Here is a 14,214-nt window from a genome sequence, read left to right as displayed (position 1 = left end):
AAGATAAGAGAAATTTTTGTTCACCTAACATGATGGCACACGAAAAACTAATTTATCTTGACGTGTAATGCAAAAAATGGAATCATTCACAATTTAATGTGGTTGTAAAAAACAGAAACTTTAAAAAGCATATTTTGTTAATTAAATAAAGAATTGCTAATCTCAACTATTTCATGTTTGAGAAAAAGGCGAAAGAAATCAGCGAATTATACGCTAACCCTTACCGGTTTTATCAATCTTATGAAAAATATGTGTACAGCAATAAATTTATTAAATAACAACAATAATTCCATCTGTTAAAGAACAAAACATGAAGATGATTAAAGTTTTTTGCATCATGTTGTACAATTTCGTCAGTTGCCACTTATAAATCAACATACATTATAATTGAGCATTTTTTCTTTTTAAATAAAATCGATTTCAGTCTTCTGTATCTTTTATTTTTTTTTCCGGATCAAGATTATCCCGCCAATGAAGAAGTGACATTATGTACATAACTTCGAAAATGAAAGCCACTTGTATTTATGTGCAGGAATGACATGCACACGCCGGTGAATGTTCAATATAAAAAATATAATACAACTATATCAAGATTGCGCAGATGTTACGGCCTAGACTTTGGGCAAAAATACGAACTAAAGATTTGTATTTAAATAATAGTCGTCTATAGCAAATCCTTTTTGTACTATAACTACATTTTCCGTCACATATAATATTCCCAAATGGATGAAATTATACGGTGAAATTCCATGTCGATGAACGAGCACAATCGAGGCTTTACAGTATCAGAGCAATGGACTTAAAGCAATCAGTGTCATTCTATTTTCCAAAGCAATAATTTGAAAGAAAATAAAAATGTATCGTATGGCATTCTCGGTTCTTTTTCACAATAAATTTTATTCTCGGTTCTTTCCCGCAGCAAAGTCTGTGGCCACGATGCATGTTTTCTTGCTGTATTGCTTATGTTTTAGTAAATTATTAGAAATTCTGTATTCTGTGTGCTATTCTACTAACTTGCTAAAACGCAAACAATCCAGAAAAAAAAAACATCATATGCCACAGGCTTTAAGAGATAAATTCTATTTTTAGTTTTTCTTAGCGAGATTAATATGCCGCTATACATTATGATTACAAAATACAAATTACCGTCATCAAGATATTTACAGTACATGTTATGACAAATCCATCGATCTCCATCCGATCATGTACCCAGTTTTTTTGTGACTTGAATATTTTTAGATTCAGCATGTGATGCACGTAATTCAGCTTTATAAATTTCATACAAAAATTGCTACTGGTACAAAAATATCCGATTGTCTTTTTACCTTCAAATCATAAAATGACAATAATTGTTTTATTTCCAAGATATCGAGATCGTCTCATCTGTAAACATTTAATAAGAACTATTCGAGCCTAGCGTGAAACTTCAAAAGTGTGGATTTAGAGAAAAGTAGAATAAAATCTGATTACTTAGAAACCAAACTAAAGAAACCCAATGGAAATATTTGTCGTGTGATTAACAAGACTGCGAAATCGCAATTCGCACAGCCTACTCACTCACAAACGTCCCTCTGCGTCTGATGGGAGTCGCTGTTTGAAATTAGGCTCTCGATCGCGCTGTCCTGTTGCGAAATCGTCTCCGAGCTCCTGGTCGTACAAAGTTTGTTAGACTTAGCTTCTACGCGATTGCATTTAAAATTCGAATCTATCAAATTTGGATTTGATGCGGAATGTACAGAAACGTTAGGCTGAGTGGACACCGGTCGTTGACACGAGTGGAGCATTAGCTCTGGTCCACCGCCATACGTAGTCAAAAAAAATTGCCACAATTCTTCGGGGATCTGGCCATAATCCGAGCCTATAAAAAAAGAGAATTTGTGTAAAAAAAAACTTGTTTCATAATAATATGATAATTATTATAAATTGTTATAATTAACAAATTCTCAAGAGAAAAAAACTTGTTTATTTATCAAGATAGAAGACTTACCAACTTTAAGACTATTTTGTCCATTTTTATTTACAACAATGGAATTATTATCGATTGGTCCTGGTGGCTGTGTCTCTTTGCCTCGGACAAAACTCTGCCATTGTCTCAACCATGCCATAGCCAACGCATAAATGGCTGTGGGATTGTCGGTATTTAACCGTTGGAATAGCTCCATTTCGTACTGTCTACGTTTTTGCAAGGATTCGTATTTTTCTTCGCATGTCGGACACTCGTACAGATGCGTACAAGCTGGGCCTCCTCCAAATCTAAAAAAGTAAATAGATATTAGAAATATATATATGTATTTGTGTGTGCGTGTGTGTGTGTGTGTGTATGCGTGTGCGTGTGTACAGAAACATAATATAAAAAGTACAGTAAAACTCCGTTTGTTCAAACATGTTGAGAGACAGAACAGTTCAATAATTAAATAATTTGGATAATGAAAGTTCATTAGCTCTTCTCTCTATCAGACCTTTAATTTCAATAATAGAAACTAATAGTCGGAAAACTAACGTTAAACTCGTTATTATTCGAATAATTCAGATAATAAGAACTCAATTATGAGTTTATATATTTAAAAGTGAGGACAAATTTATTTATTTTACATTTCATTTAAATCAATGGCACATGATGCTTCTTTTCCTGCTGAAATTGTTAGCTGGATTTGCATACTTATTATCATATTGGTTACAGTGCTAATACTGCACTACTAGTACCACAACCAATATGGTAAAGTACGCAAATCCAACCAATTCAGCTGTAAAAAACAATATTGGATGCTTAATAAAACACAATAAACGGAATCCTACTACAATAATATTATTGCATTCAGAGACTTACGCATTGTACAAGTATTCCCAAACTGCTTGTGGTATGGGCATACTAATCTTGTCAACAAATTGCGCTCTAACAGGAATTACTCCTCCGTGCGGACACAGAAAATCAGAGTTATCGATCGGACCAGGCTCAGAGAATGTATTGAAGCGGTTGATCCACTGTCGAGATACGAAAAAATTTAAATCAGACACCTCGCGGGATGATATCTCCATCAACTCCATTGTTTTGTCGCGCAACTGTAATATCTCTGGCGACCATTTTTTGTAGAACAGTACGTATGCCTCGCAATGCTTTACCGTTTCCGGTGATACCTCCGTGACACACTGGTCATCGAACTCGTACCACTTATTGGCAATGGGATTCAATGCATAACAGGTATAATGGCCACCGCCAGCCGTACCATGATGGCAAATAACCGATATTAAATTGTAAGTAGTGATCTTGGACACACATTCTTTGTGCAAGTAGGGTCTCATATCGAGACCCTCGAGGGGGAATGAAACATAGTTGGCAATCTTTGAACTGAACATTAGTTCATGGCGAAACCTTTTCAAATGAACGCACAATATCTCGGGCAATTCCAAGACTTTGGAGAACTTGATGCCATTGCGCAGCTTATTGCATTTTTCACAGCTGTACATGTTGTCGCCTTTGAGCTCGTCGGCACTAAAAAATGCTGAGAGGCAGTCATGCAAACTGACCACTGGTCCCCAGAACCACGAACGCATCCATTGCAAGAACCATGACAGCCAGCCTGACTGATTGGTCACGTAGACTACGTCTGAGCATGGTCCAGCCTTCTGTGGTGTCAATGAACCTTGATGCAGCATGTCAATGTGATCTCTGCTTGGAATGGGTAAGGACAAATCCTGGAAGGTCTCCACTCGAGTAGAAATTCGATCGCATGTTAAGCACTGCACGCTACTCAAGAGCTTGCCATCAAAAGTATCACTGATGATGCTGCGCGTCTTTATTTGTTTCTTAGTGCGATGCTTGGCCGGAGAATTTTGCGGAGATCGTTGCGGTGGAGCAAACGGCAACGTCGGGTCGATGTTCGATTTTTTCATGTTCCTACTGGTGAATTTATTTCGTAGCTTTTCCGTCTGCGACACGCGAGAATAACGTCTCTTTGTGCCGCGTTCACCTTCATCGCTCAAAGAGCTTTGTTCGCTCACGCCTGAATCGCAGGTTTCATATTCGGCGTCGGACTGACTGGATGCGTTGCCGTCAATTTCGGTCTCATCCTCGTCCTCTGAGGACTGATCTCCCAATCCCTTCAACCGTAGCTGGATGTCTCTATCATCCTCAATATGCTCCTTCAATTCTTCGTGTAGCTGATCCATAAAACATCTGAGAAATTCCTGTGTGTCATGTTGATGATATCCTCTAAACATTGGATGTACTGTCCTGATGCCTGAAAGGATACCATGCGGCACAACATATCCTCTGGTTTTCTTGTTCCACATATCTCGAATAAGATTCAGGTAGTTCAGACTCAATCCAGGTTTCCTGTCTTTCGACATGTAATTGACCATATGGCCGCAATCCAAAAAGAACTGAGTTAAAGGAGACACATTAGATAAGGCTTGTAGTGCTGCATTCATATAACATGTATTGCCAATATTCTGCAAGCCCACTAAACCTCTGGGCTTTCCAGAGAAGTCTTTGCTCTCATCTGAGTCTGTACTATCAGGAGAATCCCCAGACCGTTCATTAAATGAACTTACTTTCTCTGAATTGATTCTATTTATTGACCAATCTCCATAAAACCTGTTAAAAAATATATATTAAATGTTTCTTTCTCATAGAATTGCAATTGTAAACTTAATTTAACTCATGCTGAATATATAATATTATTTTTATCCAGAATAAATCTTACTATTAATAAAAGCTCGTATTCATAGAGAGTCAGGCCTTATATTTAAAGCTTCCTTAAATTTATCTTCAAATACTCTACCAATTATTTCATTGGCTGCTGAGCATTTAAAGATAAATTTAAGGAAATCTTAAATACAAGATCTGACTATGAATACGGACATTAGCCTTGCATATAAATATAAGATTTTTAATGCAAAAATAATTACTCTTGTACATTTCTCATAGATTTCCAACATCAATTTTGCGTATCATTTCAAAAGTAATATAACTAAAAAAAATATGATTTTTTAATTATTACAATGAATGAATCAAATTATCAATCACATTATCCTACCAATCATTAAAAGTGAACTAAACTCTTCATAACAAAACCATCAAAATCGTCACAACTCAAAAATTGGTTGTTTTAAGAGTAATGGAACGAAAAAGACAAAAATAACATTTAACCATATTAAGAATATATATAATACTTTTTTTGTTGATAGTTTGATTAATCAAATAATATCACAATTTAATTTCTGGGAAACTTTAAATTTTTTATCACTTTTGTTGTATCACTTTTGAGATAAGAGACCAATATGAATATAGAAATCTTAAGTCTATTTTTTCTTTCCTTTTTCCTACATTAGACTGCACTAGAATTTTCTTCTTTACTTTTGTAAACTATCAAACCTATTTCACTTCAAGTTTCAAAAGTATACATATATTAATTCAGCTACAGAAAAAATAGACTTCTCATCTAGATAACATTTTTCCAGTATTTTTTTTTTTATAATAAATACATAATCAAAACTTGCTAAAATATGTTACAATCAAATTGCCAACAAGGTAAGTAGGTATTCATTTGATACAATATTGCAAGCAAAAAAAACATCCAAAATGAATACAGCAATTTTATAACAACTTTGCAATAACAATTGTAATAAAGGATATATATAACATGTAATATATATTATGCATAAATACATAATATATTATGCCATATATATAAATATATAATATATATTATAACAATATTTCGATAAAAATTGTAACTGTTGCTCATTATCAAAAGTGCAAATATGATTTTTGATAAGTTTAATTCAACAAATATTTCTGTCATTATCATAGCAACATTATCACAATTGTAAATGGTGTAAATGGGTTTCAATAGTGTATTTTTGCACAAAATATTATCTAGATATGAATAGCACCAATGTTAAAATTATTACTCAAGCATTTGAGTAGCTTACTTATCGAACATCAACCTGTCTAAGCCATCAAGCTTAGACTCAATGCTGCCAGGAGCGTCTCCGGCAAACTTGTTGCCCATAGTCTTGAATTCAACTTGTGTCGGTGATAATGGAGGTGATGGAACATGCTTAGCGATTGCCTCGCTCTTGCAAGAATAACACCAGATTCTGTTGGTCGACAGATTCATGTGGGCACAGTGAGTCGGGAAGTTCTGGTTGTGGATGGTGCTGTGGTCAAGATGCGTTTCGGCGCAGCCGACCCAACGACAGTCGGGGAATAGGCAGAGCCAGAGGTTGGGCCCGGGAGTGTCGCAGTCACTACATTTAGCGAAACGCTCTTCCCGGGCCATCACTGCCTCGATGAAGGCGAGATCGCCGCGGTTGGCCAGATGCGGGCAATTCCTTACGACTAATGGCATTTTTCGTTTTTCTCGAGGATGGCGGATCGCCGTCCTTTTTCACCAAACGAACGAAAACGACTAAGTATCAATGCTTCCACTTTTCAGAGTGCAACGATGCTTTCTCGATCGTTCTCGCGCTCGCGTGCGGCAGTCCGAGATTCCTGTCCGGACTACACGCGGTTTGTAACAACACATGCCACTATCATTATCACGCCGATTTTACAGTTGTTGATAACTATCACTGCTGTCCTCTAACCTAATCATGACAAATCGCGCGCCATCATCAATGACGTCGAGCTGTCGAGCAGTGAGCCTCTGCGAACCTCACGCGCACAAAAACGATTATCATTTAGAGTCTCTAAAGGCTGTAGCACACGATGCTTGTTTTCCTGCTGGATTGCTAGCTGAATTAGAATCTTACCATCGTATTGGTGACGCTGGGCATTGACAGCATCGCAGCCAATACGGTGGCAAGATTCTAATCCAGCAGGAAAATAAGCATCATGTGCCACTGGCTTTAAAGATAGTGTATCATGTATGTCAGTCAGGGATGACTGACTGAGTTCCAAAACTCGATTCCGAGTAACAGAATTAACTCTACGCCGTTCCAAAACGCGAGGTAACTGACCACATGGGCGGAGCCTATTCGTTCCAAAACCTAGAGAGCCTATAATCAGAGTGGCACCATACGAGAGATAACACCATGTTTTAGCGAAATTCTGCGAGAGAGAAAAAGATATACGGTCTCAATCTATCCAACAGATTGTCAGTTTTAGGGTTAGGTGCAACAGCATTGAACGACATAAATACGTAAAAGTACATTGATAAAAATAAAGTTATCGAAATTATTTTAAAAATATGGTTGGATTTGTAACTCATTAAAAAAAGGATATGTTATGAAAATAATTCCGAAATACAGAACGTCAAATGAATTGGTTAAAGAATATAACTGGCAAATATAAAAATTGGACACCATCAAAAAATTCATCTGTATGTGAGAGTAATTTAAGAAAGTAATTTATTCTTTATAAATAATGTATTTAAAATATTAAAATAAAAATGTAACATAAAATATACACAGATTAATTATAATATCTGAAGACACGGTAGTGTCGGCACTAAGTATATGTATAGTCATCACATTGATTATGAATTTAATTCTTTCTCTTTTTGTCGTAATCTTTTCAATTATATATCATTGCATTGTGAGTCTAAATCAAATAATATGATAATTACGATATTTAATATTTTATGAAATAGTATATACATATATAATATTTTTCTGAATTTTTTATTTCTTATATGTTATTACAGATGCATTTTACTCCTAAAATGTGGGAACAGAGAATGGATAATAAACTAGCGCATTTAATAGCGCAAATAATGTGCAATAAATAACGTTTTGTATAAAGTAATGTGTAATATTACAAAATGTACAATATTGCAATAGTACAAAATAAATGAAATTTTATAATAAATAATATATGTAAAAGTTTTATTATTTTATATACAATATTATATATATTATTATTTGATATACAATATTTATTTATTATCATTTTTTAATTTGTCACAATTTTTGAGCATTTTTTAGCATGAATTCAAAATTTAAAAAATAATACGTTTAAAAAACTGGAGGGAATGGTTAAAACATGGTGGACCAATCACAAGTGATACCCGTATGGCGTCATTCTGATTGTATATATTGGGTCATCTAAAAAGTACCCGCGGTTTTTTGTCACTAGATGTGTGTTGATGGTCATATATCTAGTGACAAAGTACCGCGGATACTTTTTAAATGACCCATATATATAGGCTCTCTACCAAAACCTACTTCGGAATCAACTCTATCACTCGTATTTATATAATCAAGCTTATATTTAAGGCTTCCTTAAATTTATCTTTAGATACTCTACGAATTATTTTATTGGCTGCTAAGCATCTAAAAATAAATTTAAGGAAGTTTTAAGTATAAACTCTCACTATGAATACGGCATATGAAAGGATTCCGCACAATAAAAGGAACAGGGCCCTAACAGCACAAACGTCAATATGTCGACTGTAAATTAACTTTGCTAAGTCGGGCCTTGAGAGTCGATTGTAAGTCGACTTTGTACAGATGTCCTTCCAATATCGTGACTTTAGGACGTCTAGTGCGATTTACGCTCACAAAGCTTAAATGTGGAATCATTTCGTCCTTGCTGTTTAATTATAATTAAACAAGGATGTTGTTCATGAGCGTTGTGGGCATGAATCGGACGACAGCCTAGAATAGTTGACTTAAAGTCGGCTTACAAGTCGACTCACAGTCGTCTTTAAAGTGGGACATTGTATGACTAGAGACGTCTTCAAGTCGTCTAAAGTTGATTTATGGACGTCCATTTTTCAGACGTCTAGAAGCTATAGAACTATACTTAGAGTCGACTTTGTGTTATTAGGGGGAACAGAGAACAAAGAATAAGAATTTCAACCTCAAAAATCATGTATTGTGGAATATACAGTTTTTGATGGGTTGAAATTCTTATTCTCTCTCAGCAAACGAGAATGGATTGAAATGAATTGAAATAGATTCAGATTTTCAGAAATATTGATTCACGAATGTCAAAATGAATACTTTTGAATTCTGAATGCATTTTTATTCATTTATAGGAATTGCATGGAGCATATCTCTATGCCTTTCAAAAATAATATTAACTTTTTCTGTGCACACAATTATAAATACTGTTCAATTCAAAATTTTGAATAAGAAATGCAATTTTTCAATCCAATTGCATCCAATTGAATCTAATTGAATCCAAGTATTCGTTATTTAAAATACGCATTCGGATAGAAAAAAATTTCAATCCATTTTAATTCATTTTTGTTTGCTGGGCTATTTTCTGTTCCCTATTCCTTTTATTGTGCGAAGCCCCTAACTTTTACGACAATATCGATATTGTTATGTGTCATTTCGCAGCTTTTTCATCATATAAAATATCTGCGTAACAACTGTCGGTAGGTGTAAAGACAAGTTACAAAATACTGCTGCTGGCCAAAAATAAGAAGAAAATTTCAATTCATATAATCGGCAAATTATTGGAGAGATTCCTCGAGGCCACAATTCATATACAATAGAGTCTCTCTAAATTTAACTTCTGTAATCTTTGCATTCCTTACACGTACTTTTACAAACACTAATGTCATGCCCTTTCCATGCCATAGTAGGTTGGACATGTGTTGCGCGCGCATCTGCACCTAATTGTATTAGGTTCTCACAGTGTATGCAATGTAATTCCATAGGCAGATTATGTATAACTATTTGTGTAATGTATTCTTTTGTAATACATATGACTTGTTCCGTTAAGGTTATGTACACTGTAATGCACTTTGACAGGTTAGCATGCGCAACTGCATTCGCGCAAGTACGCGGTGATTGATAGACTCGTGCTGTAGAAAGGGTATTCTACAATTTTGGCATTCCACTCTTGTCTTCTTATAGGCTAAATTTAAAGAGACTCTACTGTAATTATAAATTATAACGATAGCGTTTTCCGGTTGTAAATCGGGAAGTGCAAGTGATAAAAGAAATAACAAATTACATATGAAGAAAAAAAACAATGGAAGAATAAAACAATGTTGGAAAAATAAAACAATGTTTAAAGTCCCATGAAGGGTTTGTATTTGTATTAATATAAAATTCACGCTTGGATTAATTTTTATCTTAAGTATCTAATATTTCTATAACTAATGCTTTAAAACAAATTTCTGTTCATTCGACAAATATAAATAGGAAGAAGTTAACGGTCATAAAACGAAATGGAAAATGAAATCTTTTGTGAAATAAAATGAAATAAAATACTTTTTTCTAATGGCGTAAAACATACAATAGAACGTGGAAAGGTGACTTTAAAACCAACAGCAATTCCTCCTTGTATGATAATGCAATATAAATATTTCTTTTTTTACGAAACAAATATAATACTGAGCAGCATGTTAATTTTTCTTTCAAATATTTTTTTATTTTCTGTATTAAGATGAGATAGATTTCTGCAAGATCTTAACATAGACCTTAATGAGTTATAAAATTTTTTATCTTGTCATCTTTTCGTAAATCTTATATTTTCCTTTTTATTTGCTAAATGGACCAGTTATTTTTCAAACATGATCATTGATTATTTTATTATTATTTTTTTACAGAAAGAAAATAATAAACAACAACAATAGTGGAAATTTGCTTACCAATAGTCTCTTTAGAAAATTCAAGAAAAGCCTATCTGCCACTAAATAGTAACAGAAAAATATTGTTTTAGACCAACCCATTGAAAACGCATATAGAATCAATGAATACATCATCATCATCAATTATTTCAGAGTCATTCGCATTAAAAACTGTATGATGACCTGAAACAAATCAAATTTTCAAATGTTGGTCTTATTCAAAATTAATGTTTCGGGACATGACGCAATGGCTGCGTTCAGCTGTTATTGATATATTCTTCCAGATCTAAAATGCTGATTAAATGATCTAAAAGAATACACCAATAACGGCGAGCGCTCACTCAACTGTTGAGTCTGCTGAACGCAGCCATTTGTTCGGGACAGTAAGTTGCGGACAGTAGTTGTTGCGGAGTGTACAATAGAAGTCATAGCGGTCATACGGTCATAAGTCGTAGAAAATTGACCAATCGATTAATCTTCTCATGTTCGACTGTAATTGATTAATTTTCTACTTAAGACTCTATGACCGCTACGACTTCTATTGTAGATTCCGCATAAGGGAGCGTTTATCGTAATCTGTAAGAATTGACTAATCACAATCGAGTATTCCCCTCTCATTCCATTGTAAGAAGGGTATACTCGAAGGTGATTAGTCAATTTTTACAGATTACGACATACAATTACGGCTAATATAAATGCTCCTAAGGAGGACAATATACTAAATTTTCAGATAATTTTACCGAGAGCCAAAATTTATATGGTTGATGTAGGGTCTTTTCTCTTTGCATTAATTTTCAGGGTGCGATTATACAATATGTAGCGCAGTACAGAAACTATCTAGGTAATTATAGGAACCGCGCAAACAGTGACAAATTCATATTAGTAAGCACTTTTTAATAGAATTAATTGATTTAAATGCAATTATAAAATAAATCCGTTGAAAAAATAACATATTATCAACCATATTCAAAGAAAGATCCAAGAAACTTATGCTTTTGTTATTTTCAATTTCATGTAAATTGTAAACGACAATGAAAACCATTAAAAATTCTAACTATGTGATCAACTTGTTCACAAGTAGCCAATACTATATCGTCTACATAGCAGTAATAAAATGATATCTTTCGCGACGTATGGAACGCCGATGAATAAATTCTTGTACGTAATTGCAGACACAGGCGAATTGTGATTACGTACAGGATGCAGACAGATAGGATCTACTGCTGCGGATTTTCTATTCGCAGATTGTGTTTGTGGATAGAACGAATAAGCTTAAAAACGGATAGAAATCCTATCTGTTTCCGTCCTATCTGGTCCGTTTTTCTTCGTTATTTTAACTAGAGAAATCAGAAGTTCGAAGCTAAAAATTAGCCACTCGCAGTCATCAATTTTTAGCTTTTGACTTTTGATTTATTGGGTCATCTAAAAAGTATCCGCGGTTTTTTGTCACTAGATGGTGTTGATGGTCAACACATCTAGTGACAAAAAACCGCGGATACTTTTTAGATGACCCAATATGTTAACAGCTTTGTAGAAGACCCATAATATAATATCAGAAGTTGCTTTTCATTTACACCGATTCTCAGATAATTCTCACTTGTGATGTCATAACTCAATTGAATGCGCGTTTCTTTTGCATTCTGACAAGTGAGATTCAACTGAGTTTTTACTCATAATATCGCACAAGATCGAGACTGTGTACTTTAGTCGCGTAAACTTACTTCAAAGTGAAGTTATGAACTTGTGTTAACATGTGATAATTTTTTATCAAAATAAGCAAGTAACCCAGCAAACGAAAATGGATTAAACTAGAAATTTTTTTCTATCCGAATGCGTATTTTAAATAGCAAATATTTTTTTGGATTTAATTGGATTTAATTGGATTGAATTAGATTCAATTGGATTGAAAAACTGCATTTCCTATTCAAAATTTTGAATTAAACTTAAAATTTTATTTACTTCAATTTTTATTCACAATGTGTGTTGTGCACAGAAAAAGCTAATATTATTTTTAGATTGAAGAGCATAGAGATATGCTCCATGCAATTCCTATAAATGAATAAAAATGCATTCAGGATTGCATTCATTTTAACATTCGTGAATCAATATTTCTGAAAATCTATTTCATTTTAATCCATTTTTATTTGCTGGGAGTGACGTCATTAATCTGAGAATGAAATACTCAGCTCACTTCAGACTCAGTTTCACTTGTAAATAGAAAGCAACTAGAATTTGGCAATTTTTTTGGAGGAGATATATCCATTAATCCTTTTTTCAAAACTTTGACAAAATTTGTATTATTCCATACACCTCCATCATTGGTCTAATTTCCATCGAGGGTTTAAACCGGATCAAAATGTAAGAATCAACCAACTACAATCGAACATTCCCCTGTCGTTCAACTGTAACAGAGGAATACTCGACTGTAGTTGGTTGATTCTTACATTCTGATCCGGTTTACCGGAACCTTTAATGAAAATTAGGCCACTGATATTACATGGAACGCGATTTGCGGCACGGGTTAATAACAAACACTCACATTACTATACACTGCTATGCACTTTTTAATAGAATTAATTGATTTAAACGCAATTATTAAGTAAATCTGTTAAAAAAATAAGAGTATCGATAAATGTGCATAAAAATAAATTAATATATTTTAAAAAATTTATACTAATCTGAATTTGTCACTAACCGTGCGGCAAATCGCGCTCCATAATGTAACATCAGCGAAAGAAATAGGCGGTACGTGATACGCGGTTTCCTAGTTGCCTAGTTAGTTATTATTAGTTACTGTATTGCGTACCGCGTACCCTAAGAGACAGAAATCTAATCGCACCTTGAAAGTCAGAAAATGTATTGGGTCATCTAAAAAGTATCCGCGGTACTTTGTCACTAGATATATGACCATCAACACACATCTAGTGACAAAAAACCGCGGATACTTTTTAGACCCAATATATCGTTGTGTCTTAAATGCTGTTCTTATCTAACATATTGCAACGCCATTAAAAGCTCGAACACCTAGACACAATTATTGCTTTGTTTACCATTCCGGGTTTTCGCTCAGCATTCGTATACACGTCATTCCCAGTGTCAAGATACTACCGTGTCTTCAGATATTATAATTAATCTGTGTATATTTTATGTTACATTTTTATTTTAATATTTTAATATTTTAAACACATTATTTATAAAGAATAAATTACTTCTACTATCTCACAGATGAATTTTTTGACGGTGTCCAATTTTTATATTTGCCAGTTATACACTTTAACCAATTCATTCGGCGTTCTGTGTCTTTCAGATATATGACCATCAACACACATCTAGTGACAAAAAACCGGATACTTTTTAGATGACCCAATATATTAGGTGCGCAACTAAGTTCTCGCTGTTATTTTGATGAAAATGCAACTTTATTGTGAAAAAATGGTTACAAATGAATCATTGAAAGTATTGCCCATCGCTAGCTACTACTTTTTCCCATCTTTCTGGCAGAGCTCGTATACCATCACGATAAAACTGTTCACTTACTGCTGGAGCCATATTCTATTGACAAACAGCGGGAACTTAGTTGCGCACCTAATATAAAAACATGTTATGGAAATAAGTGACTCAATTGACGAGTTAAATTCTCAAGTCCACGCTTGTCGTGTGATGTGATATGAGGTGTAATGAT

The 14,214-nt window shown here is 34.1% G+C and overlaps 1 protein-coding gene across 1 annotated transcript; it reads right to left on the bottom strand.

Annotated features, from left to right (window-relative positions):
• Positions 1-435: 435 nt before the first annotated feature.
• Positions 436-6,674, bottom strand: Usp20-33 (Ubiquitin specific protease 20/33). The gene is made up of 4 exons (XM_011054565.2): positions 5,935-6,674; positions 2,828-4,594; positions 1,988-2,253; positions 436-1,858 (listed from the first exon to the last, which is right to left on the bottom strand). Exons 1-4 carry the CDS (start codon positions 6,351-6,353, stop codon positions 1,554-1,556), a joined length of 2,757 nt encoding a protein of 918 aa, XP_011052867.1. The 5' UTR covers positions 6,354-6,674; the 3' UTR covers positions 436-1,553.
• Positions 6,675-14,214: the final 7,540 nt, after the last annotated feature.

The sequence above is a fragment of the Acromyrmex echinatior genome, chromosome 11 (genome assembly GCF_024713525.1).
Source record: "Acromyrmex echinatior isolate Ae372 chromosome 11, ASM2471352v2, whole genome shotgun sequence".
Lineage (NCBI taxonomy): Eukaryota > Metazoa > Arthropoda > Insecta > Hymenoptera > Formicidae > Acromyrmex > Acromyrmex echinatior.
Note: the sequence above shows the minus strand (reverse complement) of the source record. Positions and strands in the feature narration are given on the sequence as shown.

What these genes read in the sequence shown, in the direction of transcription:
- Usp20-33 (XM_011054565.2), bottom strand. Translation starts at nt 6,353, where the DNA reads ATGCCATTAGTCGTAAGGAATTGCCCGCATCTGGCCAACCGCGGCGAT. An exon ending in GACAGGTTGATGTTCGATAA is followed by an intron (nt 4,595 to 5,934) that starts GTAAGCTACTCA and finishes ATTTTTTAACAG; the next exon opens with GTTTTATGGAGATTGGTCAA. An exon ending in TGGGAATACTTGTACAATGC is followed by an intron (nt 2,254 to 2,827) that starts GTAAGTCTCTGA and finishes TTACTTTTTTAG; the next exon opens with ATTTGGAGGAGGCCCAGCTT.